This window comes from Scyliorhinus canicula, unplaced genomic scaffold (assembly GCF_902713615.1).
Source record: "Scyliorhinus canicula unplaced genomic scaffold, sScyCan1.1, whole genome shotgun sequence".
Lineage (NCBI taxonomy): Eukaryota > Metazoa > Chordata > Chondrichthyes > Carcharhiniformes > Scyliorhinidae > Scyliorhinus > Scyliorhinus canicula.
In genome coordinates, this window is record NW_024055463.1 from 80,042 (window position 1) to 105,147 (window position 25,106).

General features: G+C 46.3%; 1 protein-coding gene and 1 long non-coding RNA gene across 3 annotated transcripts in view; one reads left to right on the forward strand and one right to left on the reverse strand.

The window, feature by feature from the left end:
- The first annotated feature begins 5,346 nt into the window (after positions 1-5,346).
- The window catches only part of LOC119959772 (zinc finger protein 420-like), a 28,793-nt gene continuing 9,033 nt past the window's right edge, over positions 5,347-25,106 (forward strand). Inside the window, exons 1-2 of the mRNA XM_038787858.1 lie at positions 5,347-5,772; positions 9,871-10,907. Coding sequence (XP_038643786.1) covers positions 9,981-10,907 — 927 coding nt within the window. The 5' untranslated portion in view covers positions 5,347-5,772; positions 9,871-9,980. The remainder of the gene's footprint in view (positions 5,773-9,870; positions 10,908-25,106) is intronic.
- Positions 18,351-24,348, reverse strand: LOC119959775. Of its 2 annotated transcripts, none has more exons than XR_005459277.1 (3): positions 24,292-24,348; positions 21,888-22,832; positions 18,351-18,522 (listed from the first exon to the last, which is right to left on the reverse strand). It is a non-coding gene; the product is annotated as an uncharacterized LOC119959775 (long non-coding RNA). The 2 variants fall into 2 exon arrangements; XR_005459278.1 differs by having other exon boundaries at positions 18,351-18,550.

Sequence of the window (25,106 nt, forward strand, 5' to 3'; positions counted from 1 at the left end):
TCCATATAAAAAACGTGATGCATCAAATAGCTCTGTCAGATCTTGAATCCTCTTCTAATATCCTGTAAAAGGAGTTGACAAATGTCATTATTGTAAGTCCCGGATAGAAATTCAAAACAGAAATTCCAGTTTCAGTGGAACATTTCTGTTCCCCATCCCTCTTCCTAATGCAGAATGCAGTTAAGTTTATTTCCTCCACTCCCAGTTTTCCCTCTCCCACTTCTCTGACTGGGTTTACTTCTCCAGCTTCTGTTTGCAGACTGAGAATAAAATCAATGAGTCCATCATTTTCTCTCCAGGTCACTGGGGCCTGAAGCCCACCAACCCAACATCCCTTCACTAAGATGGCCACACATGTACCCTGCTGGCTGGACAAGACTTCCCAAGCTCAGGGCAGTACGGTGATGCAGTGGTTAGCACTGCTGCTCCAAGGCACCGAAGACCCGGTTTCGCTCCCGGCCCCGGGTCACTGTCCATGTGGAGTTTGAACATTCTCTCCGTGTCTGCGTGCGTCCACCCTACAACTGATGGCGGCCGGTTTCCAGGGTAAATTTCCTGCCGAGCCACCTCAGAACTTATTCACGGTCCCAAGGGATTGCCAATGAAATAGGAAGTCAGGACTGATCAGGGAGGTTTCCTTTCTTCCAATTAAGGGGTGGCACGGTAGCACAGCGGTAAGCACTGTTTCTTCACAGTGCTGAGGTCCCAGGTTCGATTCCTGGCTTGGGTTACTGTCTGTGTGGAATCTGCACGTTCTCTCCGTGTCTGTGTGGGTTTCCGCTTGGTGCTCCGGTTTCCTCCCAAAAGACAGGGCAGCACGGTAGCATAGTGGTTAGCATAAATGCTTCACAGCTCCAGGGTCCCAGGTTCGGTTCCCGGCTGGGTCACTGTCTGTGCGGAGTCTGCACGTCCTCCCCGTGTGTGCGTGGGTTTCCTCCGGGTGCTCCGGTTTCCTCCCACAGTCCAAAGATGTGCGGGTTAGGTGGATTGGCCATGCTAAATTGCCCATAGTGTCCTAAAAAGTAAGGTTAATGTGGGGGGGGGGGTTACGGGTATAGGGTGGATACGTGGATTTGAGTAGGGTGATCATTGCTCGGCACAACATCGAGGGCCGAAGGGCCTGTTCTGTGCTGTACTGTTCTATGTTCTATGTACGTGCTGTTAGGTGAATTGGACATTCTGAATTCTCTTTCTGTGTACCCGAACAGGCACCGGAATGTGGTGACTAGGGGCTTTTCACAGTAACTTCATTGCAATGCAAATGTAAGACTACTTGTGACAATAAAGATTATTAAAAGAAAACCAGAATCAGTCCAACCACAGACATTAAGCTACAGCGTGCAGATGTCTGACGTGTCTGTTCAGCCCACCCAGCTACCTTCATTTAATAACCCTTAATAATCTCGTCTCACAAACTTAAATCAATCTCAGTTTTAAAACTTTCTACTGACAATCTGAATAGAATTCCAGGTTTCACAATATTTTCTATGAAGTGATTTCTGACATTGCTCCTGAACAGCCCAGTCTCAGGTAAACAACTAAATCTCACTGACTTGGACATTTAAATAATGACAATTATTTTACTCTGAACAGGTTATGTAACAAAATTTCAAAAACATAATAATTTGAGTAAAACCCTGCGGAAGCTGGAAATGTGAAGTGAAAACAGAAAGTTGTGGAAATGTGAAGTGAAAACAGAAAGTTGTGGAATTTCTCAGCAGGTTTGGCAGCTTCTGTGAAGAGAGAGAAAGAGAGTTAACATTTCCAATGCAATCTGATTCTTCTTCAGAAATGAGAGTTTGCAGCATTGTGATTCCATTTGACAAACATAATGAATGTGAACTTTGTGGTTCTTACAGATACCTGGCTGTAAATCTGATTCCAGACCTTCCTCTGAACACTTTGCAACCTCAGCTCCAGCTCATTGTCCTTCACTGAAGACCCGGATAGAAAATCCTGCCATAAGATGGCGGCGCCCGCTGGGTGACCCGGGGCCTGTCACCGGGGAGAAAGTCCCGCCCACTCCGTCTTCCTGTACTAAGATGGCCGCCCCAGCGCTCCGCTCCCCGAACAAAAGACCTGTCTTCCATTCCAAAGATGGCGGCGGTCGCCGGTTGCCCCGCGGCCTGTCACCGGGCACTCCCTCTTCCCATACTAAGATGGCCGCCCCAGCGCTCCGCTCCAGGAAAATAAGAACCGCCTCCCTTTCCCAAGATGGCGGCCGGTAAAGCCAGTCCTGGACTGCACTCTTCCTTATTGGTCAGTAGCCACCGTCAATCACTCCCCAGCCATTGTGAGTTGGAGCATGCGTAGTCTGGATATGAAGCTGGATTTAGGCGGGTGAGTGGAGGCCCCAAACCCCCCAATAAGACCCATCGGTTTTATTGTCAGTCTGCAAACAGGAGCTGGAGAACTGAACCCAGGCAGAGGAGGGGAGGGGGAGGGGAGGGGAGGGGGAGGGGGAGGGGGAGGGGGAAAACTGGGAGTGGAGGAAAGAAATGGTGCAGATGGTGAGATGGGTTTGAATTTCAGTCCAGGGAGGAGGGAGAGTGTGTGGGACGGGGATTTACAGCTTTGGGGGAACAAGAGAGGAAAAAATGTTCCAGAAAAACTAGAATTGTCTGTTCAGAATTTCTATCCTGGACTGACAGTGATGGCTTTTATAAACTACTTTTACAGGGGGTTCGAAGCGGAAGATTGGCTGTCAGAAAACTCAAACCAAATATCAAGATCTGACAGAGTCACTCAATTCTTTCGAATCTGAATATCACAGTCTTTGAATGTGGAAGGAGTAATGTTTGTCTGTTCAGTTTGTGGGAAAAGATTTTAAACATCAGTGTGATTGGAAAAGCACAGAGACGCACATACACAGTAAGTGTTCCATGAACTGACCGTGGAAAGAGCTTTAACCAGTTACATAGACAGAAAAACCATCACACCATTGACTGTGGGGAGAAACCGTCCATGTGTTGTGTGTCTGGACAAGAGTTCAACTTGTCATTCAACCTGGAGAGACACAAGGACCGGCACCATGGAGAAACCGTGGAAATGTGGGGACTGTTGGAAGGGATTCAGTTACCCTTCTGAACTGGAAATGCATCGACGCAGTCACACTGGGGAGAGGCCGTTCACCTGCTCCACCTGTGGGAAGGGATTCACTCAGTCATCCAGCCTGCTGACACACCAGTATGTTCACACAGAACAGACACCTTTCAAATGTTCTGAATGTAAGAAGAGATTTAAAAGCAAAAAGTATCTGTTGAGACACCAACACATTCACAGTGAGGAGAAGCCATTCACCTGCTCCTTGTGTGGAAAGGGATTCACTGCTACATCTAACCTTCAGAAACACCAGCGAGTTCACACTGATAAAAGACCTTTTAAATGTCCAGACTGTGGGAAGTGCTTTAAAACTTCCGGGGAAGTGACCTGTCATCAACGTGTTCACACTGACGAGAGACCATTCAGGTGCTCTCACTGCGGGACTGGCTTCAGGCGATCATCTGAACTTACTGTACATCAGCGAATTCACACTGGGGAGAGACCGTTTACCTGCTCTGTGTGTGGGAAGGGATTCATTCAGTCATATCACCTACTGAAACACCAACAAATTCACTCTGATCTAAAACCTTTTAAATGTTTTGTCTGTAAGCAGAGCTTTAAAAGCAGCAATGGTCTAGTAATGCATCAGCGGATTCACAGTGGGGAGAGACCATTCACCTGCTCTGTGTGTGGGAAGGGCTTCACTCAGTCATATAACCTGCTGAAACACCAACAAATTCACTCTGATATAAAACCTCTTCAATGTTTTGCCTGTGAGCAGAGCTTTAGAAGCAGCAGTAGTCTAATGAAACACCAGCAAATTCACACTGGAGAGAGATTGTTCATCTGCCCCGAGTGTGGGAATGGATTCACTGATTTACAGCTTATGCTGAAACACCAGCGACTTGATAAGTGTCTGCAGGGATTGGATTCGGCTGTTTTTGCTGCTGTCAATCAGATCCAGGACTGAATGTGTGGGTTAATACTGAGGTGTGTAAGAAACGCGCCACAGTCACTCTCTTCCATGGTTCAGAGCTCGTAGATACAGACAGAAGGCCCCTTTACAATTGTGTTTAGAGGCAACAAGATTAATGATGAATGCTGGAAACTTCAGATTTTAGTCCGGGAGTCAAGAGTTTACCCAAAAAGGGGGTCCATGTCATTGATAATTTTGAAGAGTTTATAAAGAAACAACAGGTTAGATATGGTACACCACCTAAATTGGCAGAAAATACATGTGACCCATAACAGTTGTAAGGCTCCTTCCTGTTTATTCCCTTATTTTCACTATCTCTTATTTTGTCGTTATTATTTTTGATCCATGGATGATTAATGGACACGTATCTTTAAATCAAGTAGGATTAATGGACACGCATCTTTAAATTAAGCAGAATTAATGGACACATATGTTTACATCAAGCAGGATTAATGGACATGTATCTTTACATCAAGCAGGATTAATGGACGTGTATCTTTACGTCAAGCAGGATTAATGGACATGTATCTTTACGTCAAGCAGGATTAATGGACATGTATCTTTACGTCAAGCAGGATTAATGGACATGTATCTTTACATCAAGCAGGATTAATGGACGTGTATCTTTACGTCAAGCAGGATTAATGGACATGTATCTTTACGTCAAGCAGGATTAATGGACACATATCTTTACATCAAGCAGGATTAATGGACGTGTATCTTTACGTCAAGCAGGATTAATGGACATGTATCTTTACGTCAAGCAGGATTAATGGACATGTATCTTTACGTCAAGCAGGATTAATGGACATGTATCTTTACGTCAAGCAGGATTTAAAAAAAAAATAATTTTTATTCAAGTTTTTCAATAACAAATTTTCTCCCCACAATTTAAAACAAACAAGGCGTGTTTCCACACCAACTCAAGAAAAGAACTCACCCCCCCCAAAATAAATAATAACAAAAAACCAACAGCAATACAAGAAAGAAGAAAATAACAACATAGTAAACCCACCGCCGCAAAAACAAACCCCCTAACCATCCCCAAACCCCCCCCCCCCCCCCCAAAGTTGCTGCTGAGACCGACCACTCTCTACCCCTTCACCAGGAAATCGAGAAAGGGCTGCCACCGCCGAAAGGACCCCTGTACCGACCCCCTCGGGGCAAACTTCATCCTCTCCAACTTGATGAACCCGGCCATGTCGTTGATCCAGGCCTCCGAACTCAGGGGCCGCATATCCCTCCACTGTAACAGAATCTTGCGCCGGGCTACTAGAGACGCAAAGGCCAGAATGCCGGCCTCTCTCGCCTCCTGCACTCCCGGCTCCGAAGCTACCCCAAAGATTACGTCAAGCAGGATTAATGGACATGCATCTTTAAATCAAGCAGGATTAATGGACAAGTGTCTTTAAGTTAAGCGGTAGAATTCAGAAGTTACTGGAGAGAATACTAGTTCCTGCTGGTTTGAATGCTGATCTCCGGGGCTGGAAGTGACAGTCTCCTTGGAATGGATTACTGATCCCGGATCAGGAGGATGGTGATATCCGGAGCTGGAGGTGACGATCTCCTCGGAATGGATTACTGATCCCGGATCAGGAGGATGGTGATATCCGGAGCTGGAAGTGACCGTCTCCTCGGAATGGATTACTGATCCCGGATCAGGAGGATGGTGATATCCGGAGCTGGAGGTGACGATCTCCTCGGAATGGATTACTGATCCCGGATCAGGAGGATGGTGATATCCAGGGCTGGAGGTGACAGTGTCCTCGGGATAATTTACTGATAAAAATTAGAGTGCCTATTTTTTTTTACAATTAAGGGGCTATTTAGCCTGCCCAAACTACCTATCCTGCACGTCTTTGAGTTGTGGGGGTCAAACCAACACAGACATGGGGAGAATGTGCAAACTCCACATGGACAGTGACCCAGAACCAGGATTTATTTATCTATTTATTAGAAAGGAACAGATATTCAATGTAATCCTTCCTATTTCCATCAGAAGCCATGAAGTTATGGAATGAAGAACCTCTTATATGAGGAGCGGTTGAGGTCTCTGGGTCTGTGCTCGATGGAGTTCAGAAGGATGATGGGGGATAGAATTCTAATAGTGCAGAAGGAGGCCATTCAGCCCATTGAGTCTTTATGGACCCTCTGAAAGAGCACCCTATCTTGGCCCATGCCTCCATCCCATCCCCCGAACCCTACTTCACCTAACATTTCACAGTAACTTAATTGAAGCCTACTTGTGACAATAAGCGATTATTATTATTATTATTATTATTATTAAGTGCCAATTTAGCAGGGCCAATCTACCTAACCTACACCTCTTTGGACTATGGAAGGACACAGGAGCACCCGGAGGAAACCCACGCAGACACTGGGACAAAGTGCAAACGTCACAGACAGCCACCCAAAACTGGAATTGAACCTGTGTCGCTTTGAGGCAACAGTGCTAACCCCTCTGCCACCATGCCATTCTCATTGAAACTTACAGAATAGTGAGAGGCCTGGATAGAGTGGACATGGAGAGGATGTTGCCACTAGTAGGAGAAACTAGAACCCGAGGGCACAGCCTCTGGCTGAAGGGATGAACCTATCAAACTGAGATTAGGGGAATTTCTTCAGCCAGAGGGTGGTGAATATTCTCACTCTCTCTTTCTCACTCTCTCTCTTTCTCACTCTCTCTCTCTCTCTTTCTCACCCTCTCAGGGTAGCACAATAGTTAGCACTGTTGTTTCACAGCGCTAGGGACCCGGGATTGATTCCCGGCTTGGGTCACTGACTGTGTGGAGTCTACTCGTTCTCCCTGTGTCTGCGTGGGTTTCTTCCGGTTGCTTCGATTTCCTTCCACAAGTCCCTAAAGACATGTTTGTTAGGTGAAGTGGACATTCTTAATTCTCCCTCAGTGTACCCGAACAGGCGCCGGAGTGTGGCGACTAGGGGATTTTCACAGTAACTTTACTGCAATGTTAATGTAAGCCTACTTGTACCACTAATAAATATTATTATTATGTGGTACTCTTTGCCACAGAAGGCTGTGGAGGCTAAATCACTGGGTGTCTTTAAGACAGAGATAGACAGGTTCTTGTTCATAAGGGGATTGGGGGTTTTGGGGAGGAGGCAGGAGAATGGGGATGAGAAAAATGTAAGCCATGACTGAATGGCAGAGCAGACTTGATGGGCTGAATGGCCTAATTCTGCTCCTATATCTTGTGGTCATTTTGTGGCTCATTGCTTGCTCGGGTCTATGTTTAACCTTTACTCAGCTGCAGGTTTACATATGGGTCCTCAGATCCTCCCCACCCTCCTCACATTTATCTTGTTCCAGGCTCTGTGCTCGAGCCAAGTCCTTGGCAGAGAAAACAGGCCGACACTGTCCTGTGTTTGTCAACCCAGGAAGCTTTCTTCACGAGAGAGAGAGAGAGAGAGGGAGCTATTCCGAACAGAGGCAATATATTTAAGATTTTATAAGGTTCTTGGACAAGGACGTCTTACAGATCTCCCAACCTGGAGAAGGGAATATCCTTATTGACTGTTCACAACTGATTTCTGACTAATCCAGCTATTTCTAAGCTGTGAGCTTGTTTTCCTAATTTCTTGATTATAAACTGTAGATAACAAACTAAAGCCACCAGAATGATCACAATCAGCAACACAAACCCTTGAGCTGTCATCACAAATAAAAGTAAAACATTTCCAGTAAAATGTGACAACCATTGACTCAGATTCATCCTCCCCACCTGCAGATTATCCCTCACAATTCTAAATTATTGACATGCTGCAAATATATCATAAAATGTATTGTAAATATCAATTGAACAACATTTCATGCACGGACTTAAAAAATTTCTCCAGCTTGTCTGAATCTAGATTGGGCAGCACGGTAGCACAGTGGGTAGCACTGTAGCTTCACAGCGCCAGGGTCCCAGATTTTCTCAGTGACCCTCAGTCACCATCATTGAGACTAACTTTAAATTCCAGATTTTATTAATTGAATGGATTGGAGCCGATGTCCCCAGAACATTTTCCTGTCTCTCTGGGTGACTAATGCAGTGACATTGTCACTGGGTCAGTGTCTCCCCCCTGGTCTCTATGAGGTTGTTTGGGGAGAGAAGCCAGAAGTGACGGATAGTCACTGACCTCTCACCTGGTACCTCACAATGTCCAGGGAATGATTGACAGCATCTCTGGGCCAATAGCGAAGGGGGAGGCGGGTCCTCCAACCAATCCGAGTGAACGAGGGCCGGGCTGGGCTCGGTCGTGTGAGGCATGCGCAGTGATTAGAGCCATGCGCAGTGTGATTAATGGCGGCGCAGAGACGGTGCTTTGTCGGTTCGATAATCCACAGAGGTGGGTTCGATAATCCGCAGAGGTGGGTGTGGCGGAACCGGGGGGAGCTATGGATCAGGCGGGGGGTAGGAGAAGCTTTGTAAACATGTTATATGAACCACAAACCTATGAAAAACAACTTACTGATATCCAGGATGCTCCCCCGCCCTTTGCACAGAGCAGACCGCAGCTTTCCTCAGTTACGCACCCGGGTTAATGTCAGCCATCTTTGTCGGGGGGGGGGCCCACTGGTCGCATGGCGGCGCATGCGCAGTGTAGAATCGCCATCTTTGTTAGGGGCACTATTTTAAAAATTTACCCAGTAACAAAGAGAACAAATTGATCATTAAAGTGCTTCACTCTTTCACCTCCAATTTCTTATCGATGACGCCGAACAACGATTTCAGGCCAATGACAATCATTTGTATTCATATTCTGTCTTTAACAGAATAAATCTGTCTATAAAATCAAAAGGAAAGGATGATGGTTTCTCTAGCAGATAAAGTAAAGACTAAAGTGAAGCTGGGCTCTGTAACTGAGGGGGAAATAGGTGGTCTTGGTGATTATGTGGATATGTGGTCAAAAGCTGACCTTCAGCCTCAGACAGTTAACAAGTAGAGGGATGGAGTAGGTGGTTAGAGAGTGAAGTTTGTGGTGGTGACTGGAGAGAATGGCTTCAGCCTTCCCAATGTTTAAAGGCTGGAAATTTCTGCTCCTGCAGCACTTGATGTCAGACAAGCCAGGACAGTGTGTGTGAGTTGGAGATTACATAGAATTTACAGTGCAGAAGGAGGCCATTCGGCCCATCGAGTCTGCACCGGCTCCTGGAAAGAGCACCCTACCCAAGGTTAACAACTCCACCCTATCCCCATAACCCAGTAACCCCACCCAACACTCAGGGCAATTTTGGACACTAAGGGCAATTTATCATGGCCAATCCACCTAACCTGCACATCTTTGGACTGTGGGAGGAAACCGGAGCACCCGGAGGAAACTCACGTACACACGGGGAGGATGTGCAGACTCCACACACACAGTGACCCAAGCCGGAATCGAACCTGGGACCCTGGAGCTGTGAAGCGATTGTGCTATCCACAATGCTACCGTGCTGCCCCAATGAACTAGGTGGTGATGATTTTCACTTGCACCTACTTTTCGAGTCCATCCAGACAGTGGAGGTTGATGGGTTAAAAAATTCTCTCAGAGTTCTGGTCAAGCTGTAGTTGTAGAAAATTTGTCTCTTTTACCATCTGTTTCTTGCACCCCTCTCTCTCTCTGTCTCCCTCTCATCCCCTCCCATCGATGCTAGATTATGTGTAATCCCAGATTGGGTGGCAGGATTCATTCCGTGAACAACATTAGTAGATCAGCCTGATTTTTATGACAATCCAGTAATTTTCAGTCACTTTCCTCGTGCCGACCTCACAAATTACCAGATTTATTCAGCAGAATTTTACAGCTTGCCTTTGTGTTTCGGTGGGATCTCTCTCACTTCCTTTTTCTTTTTGAAATCTATATCACAGAATATTAGAAAGGGGAGGATTTGCAGTCGGGAAACTGAAACTAAAGATCACATCAGGATCTCATGGACGCGCCCAATCTATTGTAACCTGAATATCATCGGATTTTGAAGATGGAAGAAAATAGCACCATTCACAGTGAGGAGAAACCGTACACGTGTTCTGTGTGTGGACGAGGGTTCAATCGATCATCTGGCCTGTCAAAACATAAATGTAGTCATGATGGGGCGAAGCCGTGGAAATGTGGGGACTGTGGGAAAGGATTCAGTTACCCATCAGAGCTGGAAATTCATCAGCGTGGTCACACCGGGGAGAGGCCATTCACCTGCTCGGACTGTGGGAGGCGATTTACTAAGTCATCCATCCTGCTGACACACCAGCGCACACACAGTGGGGAGAAGCCATTCACCTGCTCTGACTGCGGGAAGAGATTCACTCAGTCATCCACTCTGCTGAAACATCAGCGAATACACACTGGGGAGAAACCATTCACCTGTTCTGTGTGTGGCATGGGATTCACTCAGTCATCCACCCTGCTGACACACCAGCGAATACACACCAGGGAGAAGCCATTTACCTGCTCTGATTGTGGGAAGAGATTCGCTCACCAATCCACCCTGCTGACGCACCAGCAGGTTCACACTAAACAGAGACCATTCATCTGCTTCGAGTGTGGGAAGGGATTCATTAATTCATCGCACCTGATGATGCACCAAAGAGTTCACACTGACGAGAGACCTTTTAAATGTCTGGACTGCGGGAAGTGTTTTAAAACTTCGCAGGAACTGGTCTCCCATCAACAGGTTCACACTGATGAGAAACCGTTCAGGTGCTCTCACTGCGGGACTGGGTTCAGACGATCATCTCACCTCACTGTACACCAGCGCACTCACACAGGAGAGACACCGTACGCCTGCTCCAAGTGTGGGAAGAGGTTCACTCAGTCATCCGCTCTGCTAAGACACCAGCGAATTCACACGGAGAGAGACCGTTCATCTGCTCTGATTGTGGGAAGAGATTCATTCAATCATCCAACCTACTGACACACCAACACGTTCACACTGCAGAGAGACAGTTTACCTATTCCTAGTGTGGGAAGGGATTTACTCGTCATCTGCACTGCTGAGACACCAGTGAGTTCACTGGTAACTACAATGATTGGATTTCGTTGTTACTCACATTGAGAATGAGCCCTGTTCATTGAGGTCTGTTTCTGCAGATGTTAATACACTTCAGACCAGTCATAAAGACTAATATTCTGGACAAAAATAAATTATGCCATCTTTGTGTTAAACATGCTGTATGGTGTATTTTTAATATCTGAAGGGTTCTCCGTTTGAACGGCTCTAACCCTCCGATCTCCTCCATCCCCACCAACAACAAGTGTGAGGAGCTGATGGAGCTTCTTTCTCACTGAGATTGAGACAATCTGATCAGCTGCCTCTGCTGCTTCCTCCCTCTCACAAACCCACCGGACCAAACTGTCAGTGAAGCTCCCCCTTGTCCAAGATCTGAACTCACATCTTTCTCCAGTTTCTCTCCTGTCCCCCATCAAACCCTCTCATTGCCCATCCTGTCCATGAGACCTGCCCAAACCCTCTCATTGCCCATCCTGTCCATGAGACCTGCCCAAACCCTCTCATTGCCCATCCTGTCCATGAGACCTGCCGCTATCAAACCCTCTCATTGCCCATCCTGTCCCATGAGACCTGCCCAAACCCTCTCATTGTCCATCCTGTCCATGAGACCTGCCGGTATCAAGCCCTGTCATTGCTCATCCTGTCCATGAGACCTGCCACTATCAAACCCTGTCATTGCCCATCCTGTCCATGAGACCTGCCGCTATCAAACCCTCTCATTGCCCATCCTGTCCATGAGACCTGCCCAAACCCTCTCATTGCCCATCCTGTCCATGAGACCTGCCCAAACCCTCCCATTGTCCATCCTGTCCATGAGACCTGCCGCTATCAAACCCTCTCATTGCTCATCCTGTCCATGAGACCTGGCGCTATCAAACCCTCTCATTGCCCATCCTGTCCATGAGACCTGCCCAAACCCTCTCATTGCTCATCCTGTCCATGAGACCTGCCCAAACCCTCTCATTGCCCATCCTGTCCATGAGACCTGCCCAAACCCTCCCATTGTCCATCCTGTCCATGAGACCTGCCCAAACCCTCTCATTGCTCATCCTGTCCATGAGACCTGCCTCTATCAAACCCTCTCATTGCTCATCCTGTCCATGAGACCTCCCGCTATTTCCCTTTGCCCTGATCACCTGACTCCCCACGTTATCTGATATCGTTAATGGTTCTGTCCCTTCCAGCGTTAAATTCACTCGCATCATCCAACCTAAAAACAAAACCCTTGATCCGATCATCCTGGCAACCTACTGCTCCATCTCCAATCTCCCTTTCCTTTCCCAAAGTCCGTGCACTCGGTGTTCCCCAAGGATCTATCCTCGGCCCTTCCTATTTCCCATCTACCCGCTGCCACTGGGTGACATCATCCAAAAGCACCGTGTTAGTTTTCACATGGACACTGACAACACCCAGCTCTACCTCACCCCATCCCTCTCCATTCCGCCACCGTCACTAAATTATCAAACTGCAGCCAGTTTGCGCACAATAAGATTCCGCAAACAGCAATCAGATCAGTGACCCATTAATCCAGTTGTTCGGAAACAAAAAGTAATTTTATGAGATATATATTTGTATTAGAAATAAGGAATTGTATTAGAAATAAGGTATAATTTTAGGTGGGTTGAATTTCATGTTTCTGTGCCTGGAACGAACCTAAAGTTAAACTCATGCTGGAAAAGGGTGTTTGTGTGAATGGGGGTTGGTTAAGTTCCAATTATGTTTCTATTGTGAAAGAGAGAGCTACGGGATGAAGAATAAATACAGTTGCTCAGCAACTAGAGGCCCTGGTAAGGAAAAAAGTTTTCCTTTGTTCTTTAGTTTCAGTTGAAAGCAAAAACAGTTTGATAGGAAGATAGAGAGGGAACATCTCTCTCAGCTTTGCTGTCTTTCATTGTCTGAAAGTCACACAATAGAGTAATGGTTAAGAAAGCCAGTGCCAGAAATCTCAAGGACAGTTACTTAAGGAAACCAGAGAAATGAAAACGTATTTCCAGGGAGCCTGAAGTTATCGGAACTGTTGAAGAAAATAATAGTCAGCACTTCGAGTTTTTGCGAAAGGTCCTTTATTTAACACGAAGTTCGTGGGGGGATTAGATAGACCAAAGTCATTCCGAATGTCCCCCCTCTACAGAGGTAAGGTAAGCAATTTATATGTTACAGTAAGGAATATCTCGGACAAAATGCATTCTTTAGATAAGCAGAAGGACAGAAAAAACGAGCAGGCCTTGAGTTCCTCGCCTAAGAAAAATAATAATTGTCTTCTGTCAGCAAAACAGTGTGCAGCTGTGTGCTTATTTACATTGTATGTCCTTCTGACTGTTTCATACAGAACCTCTTGACTAAAAAATAAGGCAAAAGATCCATCATGCTTTGCCAAGTGCCTATTTCCATGAAATATAGTCAAGCAGCTGGTTAAAATGATACAGAGTATTAAGGCAGCTAATCTGCCAACTAAAGTCCCTTCTACAGGAACAAAAAGGAACTGGGAGCAGAACAGAAGTCACAGAACTGTAAAGGAACTGGCTACTGCAATGTCAGAAAGACACGTTAAATGGTTCTAAGGGTTGTGATATCTTACTGCAGTTTGTGAGACATTAATTGAAATAATTGTGGAGTAATTAGTGACTGGATGTCGAGGTTGTATGTGTGTAAAAGCAGACAAGACAAATAAATCCAAAAAGGGTTTGGTGTAAAACCTAGAATTGAGTCACTGATTTAGTGGAGCGGAGGCCCTGTTCAAAAGAGTCCGATGGACAATATGGAGTGGATTTGAGAATGTAAATTGCTAACAGAAAGAATGATAATGACTGAATATTTTAAAAAGAGTGTTTTGGGGATTAGAGTTTGGAAATGTTTACATGACAATCAGCTGGGGAGATTTGAGGAGACATCCACTGACATTCACTTGGGATTTCTGGGTGGGGGTGTGTATTTGACCACAGGCATCTTGTGTGTGTCAAAGAGACTTTGATGTGTCGATGAGACCATTGTAGCTTCAAATGTACTTTGTCACCCGATTTAATTTTAAAACCTGTGTATACTTGTAAGGAATGGGGGGAGGATAAAGGGGGGAGGATATTATAATCCATGTTTTCAAGTTTAATAAATGGCTTTTTAAACTAATTAGCGGTCATCTGACTCTTCTTCCACGTTGGTTTTTTTTTTAAAAAGTAAAAGTTACGGTCTTTTGAGCTAGGGTTCCATTCTGGGATCTTACCGCCCAGTTCCACCATCAACTGAGATTGGAACACTTGTGTTTTGGTAATGTCAGTTAAAACACGAATCTTGGTCCCATTGGACCAGGAGATCTCCCCTGTGGACAGTGTGTGGAGCTGCTGAGCTCTCCTGAGCTGAGAGTGGAGCTGATTGAGCCGTCGGGCCTGCAGTGAACCTGGGAGACCCGCTGTCTGGGATCTTTCCTCTTCATTCAGACTCCCAGCTGAAGCTGTAACTGAAAATGAAAATCGCTTATTGTCACGAGTAGGCTTCAATGAAGTTACTGTGAAAAGCCCCTAGTCGCCACATTCCGGCGCCTGTCCGGGGAGGCTGATACGGGAATCGAACCATCTGCTTTAAAAGCCAGCGATTTAGCCCAGTGAGCTAAATCAGCCCCTGCAGTAAAATAGTTAACTTTGGATATCAATCCCAATTAGCACAGGGCTAAATCGCTGGCTTTGAAAGCAAACCAAGTCAGGTCAACAGCACGGTTCAATTCCCGTACCAGCCTCCCCGAACAGGCGCGGGAATGTGGCGACTCGGGGCTTTCCCCAGTTACTTCATTTGAAGCCTACTTGTGACAATAAGCATTTTTCATTTCAATTTAATCTTTGGTTCAAACGCTGCAGATTTAAATCAGCTATAAAAGAGAAAGAAAGTTATTGTGTTAATTTCACACCCTCAGAACATCCCAAAGTGATTGACAGTCAATGATGAATTTTGGAGGGAGGAATGAGGAGAGACAGTAAAAACTAAACGGTGCAATTTTAAACAGAGTGTGGGTGGGGGGGGGGGGGGGGGGGGGTGATAAATGTACACAATTGGTTGATTAAGCTGTTTAAAAATAAGCTAATGGGGTTCTCCTGTTTATTAATGTAGACATGGTGTACAAATGCAAGGAAGCTAGCGTGAATCTTTGTAAATTACTGATTACCCAGCAGTGTGGGAAATTACCCAGGTATGTCCTGTATAAAAGAGCAGGTCAAACCCAGCCCATTACTGACCCATCAGTCTTCTCCCAATCATCAGTAAAGTGACGGAGGGGTCATCAACAGTGCTATCAAGTGGAACTTGCTCAGCAACAACCTGCTCTTGGGTCACTGTTTGTGAGGAGTCTACACGTTGAGTCTCTGTTTCAAGTTATTTGATTTGATTTGTTGTCACATGTACCGAATTACAGTGAAAAGTATTTTTCTGCGGCTGAGGGAATGTAGACAGTAGGTAAAAAAAGAATAATCAACAGAGAACATTGACAAATGGTACAGCGACAGTGATTGGTTATACTGCGGAATAAGGCCCAAACAGAGCAAATATATGAGCAAGAGCAGCATAGGGCATCGTGAATAGTGTTCTTACAGGGAACAGATTAGTCTGAGGGAGAGTCATTGAGGAGACTTGTCGCTGTGAGGAAGAAGCTTCCTCACACAAGTCCCGAAATTTGGACATTCTGAGTGGTTTCTGGGAGATTTGAGAGGCTGCTTTCTGCTAAGGGGTCAAGTGCAGAGTGAAAGGGCCCTGGAAAACCGTGCAATGGAAAGTTTTGGGTTGGTGTTCACATCCCCGGGTCAGTGTGCGGTGCCCTCCCCACGGGAGAGGCAGGCTGGCCCACCCTGCACCCCCTACTCGAGCCCCAGGCTCCAGCGCGGCCTCTGCACCTGCTGCTGAGGTTGAGCTTGTGGGTCCAGCGCGCGTGGCTAGTGAGCGCCGCCCCCGCAGCCATGACAACGCCAGCGACCCCTCAAATCTGATCCGGGGAATAATCTGCGCGCTTCTGTCAACAAACCACACCCGCTGCAATGAGCATGCGCTGCAGTCCGGACATCCTCGGCGAAATGCATGCTCCGCCGTCATCCATCTTTGTTAGGGGCAACTCGGCTCCGATTCACCCTCTGGCCTAATGGAGCAGCTCTGCCCCGCACAAAGATGGACGTCACTCAATATCAGAGACATTTATAATATTGCTTCCTTTTCCCCTCACTCCGTTTTACAATAAAATCTAATTGATCAGATTACACTTATCATTCTGCAACCAAAACCATAAGAACTAAATGTTAATGGGTTTCTCCAGAGATGCTGCCAGACCTGCTTAGTTTATCCAGCATTTTGTGTTTTTATCACAGATTTCCAGCATCCACAGTATTTTACTTCTATTCCCTTCCAATTTCTGCCTTGCATGTAATTGGGTATCATGAGTGAAGCTACCACCAGGTTCAGGGCTAAACCTTACAGCTAAGCTGCAATGGGCAATGTGATATTGAGGCTTCCTACAGATGTTGATTAGATTCACAATATCACTGATGTAACCGAGTGATTCCAATGAAATGATGACAGCGATCTCATTGACCTGAGAGACAGTTTGATCTTTAATTAATTTAAGAGAAAGAATACAGGTGTTGAATATAGATGAAGATGTCCAACTTATTTCGCTCATTGTCATTAATTAGACTGAGCTTGGTGACGGGGTGGATTCTGATTAAACTTCCACTGAGGATACAAAAAGGGGAAGATTTGTTCTTGTTATTCTCCATCAGTGGCACATCAAACAGAGCAGAAAAATATAAGGGCAGTGAATGAAATCTGACTTCTCTCTTCAGAGCTGATGAGAGCTGTCTGTGGACACATTGTTTAGATGGTATTGTCTGTTAAATTCTAGAACTCCACATAACTCCCTCCACAGCCCACTGCTGTGTTCACCTTGTCACACTGCGGCAGTGTTCTTGTCTAAGGTTCCCTCTGGTTCCTGTCACTGTGTCTCTCAGCCTGCAGTAATACACCGCGCTGTCAGACAGCCGCACCTCACTGATTGTTCCTCACTCTTCCCCCACACATATCAAACTGTCGATTGATGCAGAAAATCGAGTCCCCACACCCTCTGCTCTGAAATTAGGGATGTAAAACAAGAAGTTGGGGGCTTTATCCTAGACCTGATGGTACAGCTATTAGGAATATATGAGTTAGCTGTGGTCAAAAAGCTGTAATTACTGGTCACCAAATCTCCTTCACACTGTGTCATGTAACCGGCTCCTGTGAGACACAGGCATTAAAACTGATCTATTTTCATGTTCTGCTGTATCTGGACCATTAACTGGAAATTTTTACTGAACCTTGGGGAAGTGTCCAGGTCACTCTCCCCCTCCCTGATGCCTCACAATGTCAGCAGCTCAGACTCCAGCTCAATACCCCTGAGCCCAGGTTCTGCAAGTTGCAGACACTCCCGAAGATATGATTGTCGAGGATTGTAACGTTCTCCAAAACCTCCCACATGCTGCAATCCCGACACATCACCTGTCCTGTGATCAAAATCTAGCCCTAATAAAGGATGCGATTACCAACAACACCCAACTCCTGCAGTCACACATGAACCTGCTGGTGTCTCAGCGGGTTGGATGATCGATTGAATCCCTTCCCACACTCGGGGCAGGTGAACGGCTTCTCCCCACTGTGAGTGCGTTGGTGTGTCTGGAGATTGGATGATTGAGTGAATTGTTTCCCACACACAGAGCAGGTGAATATCCTTTCCCCAGTGTGAATTCGCTGGTGTTGAATAAGGTGAGACGATTGTCTGAATCTCTTCTCACAATGAGAGCAACTGAATGGTCCCTTGTCAGTGTGAACAAGCTGGTGTTTAATTAGATCTGAAGAGGTTTTAAAGCAATCCCCACAGTAAAAGCATTTAAAAGGTCTCTCATCACTGTGAACTCTCTGATGTGACGCCAGGCTGGATGACTTTGTGAATCCCTTCCCACACATGGAGCAGGTGAACGGTCTCTCCCCAGTGTGACAGCGCCAATGGCTCTCCAGCTGGGATGGGTAATTGAATCCTTTCCCACAGTCCCCACATTTATAAGGTTTCGCCATGGTGCCAGTGTCATTGTGTCTCTCCAGGTTGGATGGTCAGTTGCAATCTTGCTCAGACATAGAACATGTGCACTGTCTCTCCTCACTGTGAATGGTGTGATGTTTCTTCAGGCTGTGTAACTGGTAAAAGCTCTTTCCACAGTCAGTTCACTGGAACACTCACTCGGGTGTGTGTTGTGTGGGTCTCGGAGCTTTTCCAGTCACACTGATGTTTCCACAGTCAGTTCACTGGAACACTCTCACTCGGGTGTATGTTGTGTGGGTCTCAGTGCTTTTCCAGTCACACTGATATTTGAAATCTTTTCCCACAGACAGAACAGACAAACATTTCTCCTTCCACATTCAAAGGCTGATGATATTCAGGTCCTGATGAATCAAGTGACTGTCAGATCTTGACATGATGTTTAGTTTGCGTTACTCATCTGCAAATCCTCTTCATGCTCTGTAAAAGGAGATTATCAAAGTCATCACTGTAAGTAGAGGATAAAAATGCAGAACAGTTAATCATCGTTTCTATGGAACATGTTTTTCCTCTTATTCTACAACAGCTATACAGATTCCCGTCCAACACACTCCCCCCCCCCCCCACTGGGCTGAAATCCAAATAAAGTGTTGGATATTGTTTTCTGTATCCTTTGTACAAATTTAGACAAATAGAGATAGAAACATGTTGGATAATTCATTTCATCCATGAATGCTGATAAAATATTATACAATCAATCGGCTGGATATATGTTCCCAGCAAGTTGCAAAACTGTGTTTGGATTTCACTGGAAAACTCTTGAACCTTCGTCCCCGCTGCCACTATCTCTTGTCACAACCACACAAAAATAAATGTTATTTGGAATTCAAGACAAAGGACTCTACTCCACAAATAAGATATAGAACAAATAGACGGCAAGACCTACTTTATAAATGACCTACTTTATGAAACTCATAGACAGTATGTAAATGATTGAGAATTTAATGAACTCAAGTTGACAACATATGATCTGTGGGCTTAATACAAAAGTCAGATTGCAAAGGTTTGGAGGGTTTGCAGTCGGGCAAGGCCCCGGGACTGGACGGATATCCTGTAGAATTTTATAGCAAATTCTCAGAGCTGTTGAGCCCGCTATTGCTGAGAACCTTCAACGAGGCTAAGGAAAGGGGAACCCTTCCCCCGACGATGTTCCGGGCCTTGATCTCGCTCATCCTTAACCGAGATAAGGACCCATTGCAGTGTGGCTCCTGCAGGCCGATATCGCTCCTTAATGTAGACACCAAACTGTTGGCCAACACCCTGGCCACTAGAATTGAGGACTGTGTCCCGGGGGTGATTAATGAGGACCAGACGGGGTTTGTCAAGGGCAGGCAGCTGATCACGAATGTGCGGAGGCTCTTGAATGTGATCCTGATGCCAGCGGAAGGAGGGGATGCAGAAGTGGTGGCTGCAATGGATGCGGGAAAAGCCGTTGATCGGTGGAGTGGGAGTACCTGTGGGAAGTGTTTGGCAGATTTGGATTTGGTGAGGAATTCATAGGGTGGGTCAGATTACTGTATCATGCCCCTGTAGCGAGTGTGTCCAGGAACTGGCTGCGGTCGGAATACTATAGGCTGCATCGTGGAACGAGGCAGGGGTGCCCCCTGTCCCTCCTGCTGTTTGCCCTGGCAATCGAGCCATTGGCCATGACACTGAGGATGTCTAGAAACTGGAGGGTGCTGGTTCGGGGAGGGGAGGAGCATCATGTTTCACTGTACCCGGATGACCTGCTCCTGTATATTTCAGATCCGGTAGAGGGGTAGGGGAGGTCATGCAGATACTAAAAGATTTCGGGGATTTCTCGCGGTATAAATTAAATGTCGGGAAAAGCGAGCTTTTTGTGATCCATGCGACAGGCCAGGAAAAGAGACTGGGAGAGCTCCCGCTCAAGATAGTGGAGAGGAGCTTTCGCTACTTGGGCATACAGATGGCTAAGAGTTGGGATGCCCTGCACAAGCTCAACCTAACGTGGCTTGTGGATCAGATGGAGGGGGGCTTTAAGAGGTGGGACATGTTGCCACTTTCCCTGGCAGGCAGCGTGCAGTCCATGAAGATGACGGTCCTCCCCAGGTTCTTGTTCGTCTTCCAGTGCCTTCCCATCCTCAAATCCTTCTTCAAGCGGGTGAACAGGATTATCACGGGATTGGTGTGGGGAAACAAAACCCCGCGAGTTAAAAGAATGTTCTTCGAGCACAGTCGGGGGGGCTGGGGGGGGGTCAAAAGAGGCTGGAATCCTGACCTTTGCCTCCTTGGTAGCCCGGAGAAGGCTGTTATTAATGTGGAGGGACACAAAACCCCCAAGTGTTGAGACTTGGGTTAGTGACATGGTGGGGTTTCTAGGTTTGGAGAGGATAACGTTTGCCTTGCGAGGGTCTCTGCAGGGTTTCTCCGGGCGGTGGCAACCGTTCCTTGACTTTCTCACGGAACGTTAGATGGAGGTCAGCAGCAGCAGAAAACCAGAGGGGGAGGTGGGGAACTGTATGGGTTGTGGATAGATTTTTGTTAAGTTGTTCATTCTTTTTTTGTTTTTTGTTGCCTTCTTTTAGTAGTGGCTTTGTTAAAATTCTGAATAAAAACAAGTTTTTTAAAAATGCGCTTTGCTGAGAATCTTTAATTTATATTCTGCTGGTTAAGGAGTCCTGCTCTTTGTAACCTATTGTAATTATTTGTCTGATGAAATAATGTGCAATCCCGTCATTATTTTATACTTTTATTTAATGGCTATTTATAACTATGTGATGAATTCTAATTACTTATTATATTTGTATCGTCATCACAATTCAGACATTAACCTTTCTCTCTCTCTCTCTCGTTTTGATTTCTGGTTCTCGTCCTGTCCAATGTGACCCTGAGCTGATGTTTCACAGGGAGACATTTGTTAATAGTTTCCCAGAGATCAGAGTCCTCATTGATTTGAGTGCAAAGTGTCAGCTCTTATTTATTATCCCCCCTCCCCCATCCTGTGATGTGAACCACCCTCCAGTGTGTGAAGCAGGATGGTGCCCATTAACCTGGGTCTGTTCCCGGGAGGGAGGGAGAAGCTCCGCAGCTGCAAACCAGGGAGCTGACAATTATCCTGATGAGTTTGTGGATCCACAAAGTGTTTCCAAATCCTCCCCATCCATCCGCCAACTCCAGCACACCTTCGACCAGCTGCAGATGTGACAAATAAACACCTGTCCATGGTCATGACCGACACAGCACATGCTTCAAAAACTGGGCGACACTGCACCTGTGCACTCGTCTCCTGTGGTGTAGATAGGGGACATCCACCATGTGGGGAATGCTGGGTAAAAACCCCACCATTGTGATTCACAATTCAGTTTCTTGTGATTACTCAGCAGTAAGGCAGTGGCGAGTGACCTTAGAACAAATCATTACAGTGAGGTATTTGACATGTAACAACCTACAAGGTTACAGACTAACAGCTAGAAAGTGGGGTTGGGCTGGTACCGATATGATGGGCCAACTCGCCTCCTTTGGTCCTAGAAATTAAATTTTCTGTTTCCATTGTCCAACAAATTGAAGACTGAAATAGACTGAATTTTGGTCTCTCAGAGAATCAAGGGTGCTGGTGAACAGACAGGAGGGAGGAATTGAGGCTCATTCAGCCATGATTGTATTGAATAACAGAGTAGGTGAGACAGGTTGTCTGGCCTGATCCTGCTCCTAACCCTTGTCTGCTTACAACAGCGCTGTCTGATTTCATGATCACCAATTTAGTTACAGGAGTTACTAACAGCAACAGAAACAAACAAATTATGTGATTAACAGCAGAATCTAACCTCCACAGTCAGTTGTGAACTCGCTGGTGTGTCAACAAGTGAGATGATCGAGCAAATCTCTTCTCACATACAGAGCAGGTGAACGGCGTCCCCCCAGTGTGAACTTGCTGGTGTCTCAGCAGGTTAGAAGACTGAGTAAAGCCCTTCCCACACACAGAGCAGGTGAATATCTTCTCCCTTGTGTGAACCTGTTGGTGCCTCATCAGGTTGGATGATGAAATGAATCCCTTCCCACACACAGAGCAGGTGTATGGCCTCTCCCCGCTGTGAACTCGCTGGTGTTGAATGAGGTGAGGCGACTGTCTGAATCTCTTCTCACACTGAGAACAACCGAATGGTCTCTCGTCCATGTGAATAAACTGGTGTTTAATCAGATCCGGTGAGATTTTAAAGCATTTTTCACAATCAGAACATTTAAAAGGTCTCTCATCAGTGTGAACTCGCAGGTGTAACTGAAGGCTGGACATCAGAGTGAATCCATTCCCACACACGGAGCAGGTGAACGGTCTCTCCCCAGTGTGACTGCGTCGATGAGCTTCCAGCTGGGATGGGCAAAGGAATCCCTTCCCACAGTCCCCACATTTCCACGGTTTCTTTGTAGTGCGAATGAGTTTGTGTCTCTCCAGATTGGATGATCAGTTGAAGCCTCGTCCACACACAGAATATATGTACGGTTTATTCCCGCTGTGAATGGTGTGATTTTCGTTCAGGCTGTGTCACTGCTTAAAGGTCAACTGGAACACACTCACTCGGGTATGTGTATGTCTCAGTGCTTTTCCAGTCACACTGATGTCTGAAATCATTTCCCGCAGACAAAACAGATAAATATTTCTGCTTTGACATTTAAAGCTTGATGATATTCAGCTCCGAGTGAATTAAGTGATGATCAGATCTTAATGTGATGCTTGGTTTGAGTTCCCCATCCACACGTTATCTCCTAATATCCTATAAACAGAGTTTACAAAAGTCATTGCTGTCAGTGCAGGATAGAAATTTACAACAGACAATTCTAGTTTCTATGCAACATTCATTCTTTTCTTGTTTTCTCAAACATGTTGTTCAATCAAAATAAAATAAACCAAAATCAGAAACAAAGTCCCAACAAGAGCAAAAGAATCTTCCTGAATAAACCAGAATGTTATTACCAATGTCTCTGAGACATTCTGTACTCCGAGGAACCCACTGATTGTGGAAGGTGTCAATTGTACTGGTGGACACCGCATGCTCCCTCACCAGAGCCACCCAGACACAGGCAGGCCCATGGAAGAGAGGCCGGCAGCCTCTTATGGGGGGCGGCAGTAGAGTGACCTTATTCAATGGTGGAGCAGGCTCAATGGACTGATTTTTATTTTATTTAGAACATAGAACATAGAACAGTACAGCACAGAACAGGCCCTTCGGCCCTCAATGTTGTGCCGAGCAATGATCACCCTACTCAAACCCATGTATCCACCCTATACCTGTAACCCAACAACCATGCTACCGTGCTGCCCCATACTTATTGCCCATCCCTAATTGCCCTGGAGGAGGCAGTTAAGAGTCAACTACATTGCTGTGGCTCTGGAGTCACATGTAGGCCAGACCGGGTAAGGACGGCAGATTTCCTTCCCTCAAGGACATTAGTGAATGAGTTGAGTTTTTAATGACAATCATGGTCATCATTAGACTATTAATTCCAGATGCTTATTGAATTCAAATTTCAACATCTGCAGTGGCAGGATTCAAACCTGGGTTTCACCAGAAGCATTACTCTGGATTTTTGGTTTAGGAGTCCAGTGACAATACCACTATGTGGTACTGGTGTAGTGGTGTTGCCGTAGTGGCTGACTCCTGCTCCTATTTCTTATATTTAACCAGTGTAATCCCCCTCACCAAATGGGACCTGATCATCCAAATTCTATAAATTGCTGTTTTAACCAGGCCCAAGAGCAAGTCCAGGGAAAGATCCTCTGACTTACCCAGTCCCTCCACACTGGGCAGCCAAAGATTAGGAGCCTGGGGCTGAAATGTATCTAAAACTTGAGAAGTAGCTTTTGCAGGTAACTAACTATCGAGACTGCAACCTTCCACACTGAATGTATACATGGCCCATGGAATTCTCTGGGCTGCAAGCAGCACCTGCAGCCTGATGCACTGCCGGACACTAGGACCCGGTTGGAAACAGAGGCGCTGAAGCCCCGCCCACAATCTTTCGATGGCCCAGATAACAGAAGCGCATGCGCACTCTCCACCTGAAACAAGATGGCGGCCGTTAGTCTGGGTCGTCTCCGGGGAAAAGACCCGGAGCTGCAAATGTGGGACACGCAGGTTCGGATTCGGGGCTTTATGCCTTCACGAGGTGTTTAGAAACCCTCCCCGTCCACCCGCCGGCTTCATCGCCCCCTACGCGTTTCCGCATCCTCACCGGTTTGGAGATCCGATAAACAATAGGCTTCTCTTCGCTATCACTGCGCATGCTCCAATACAGGGCGGTCTTGCGCTTGCGCTTGCGCTTGCGCATTGCTCACCTGTGTTCAGGATAGAGGACATTCACCACCGCGGGGGGTGCCGGGTAATGTTCCCGCCATGGCAGCTACTAACCAAGCAGGGAATTGTTAATTATTTCGCTATGATTTGGCGATTGCAGCGGAAATCAGTAATGTTAGGAACTCAGGTAGCATGGTGGACAGTGGTGAGCATGGTAGCACTGCTGCCGCGCAGTGCGTGCGACCTAGGTTTGATTCCAGGAATTTGGTGAATTGTGGAGTTTGCACTTTCTCCCCGGGTCTGCATGGGTTTCCTCTGGGTGCTCTCATTTCCTCTCACAATCTAAGGATGTATAGGTTAAGCGGGGATGGAGAGGTAGGGTGCTCTTTCAGAGGACTGTGAGCATTGCTTTTTCCTTCCATGGTCCAAATTCACCAATATTTAGGTTACGATCAGTTCGATGACGTTGTCTGATCCTGATAAGATGTTTGATCTGAGTTTCCTGACTGCAAATCCTCCCCTTCTAACTCTGAAATTGATTTAAAACAGAAAAAAGGGAGTGAGAGAGATCCCACAAAAACACAAAGGCAGGTTGTGAAATTCAGCTGAATGAATCTGGTAACTTGTGGGGCCGACACTGGGAAAAAGTGACCACGAAAACTGTTGGAACCTTTTGTCAAAAGTGAACTAGTTTGTTAATGTCCTTCAGGGAAGGGAACCTGCCACCGGCCTGAGCCCACACAAAACTCGGGC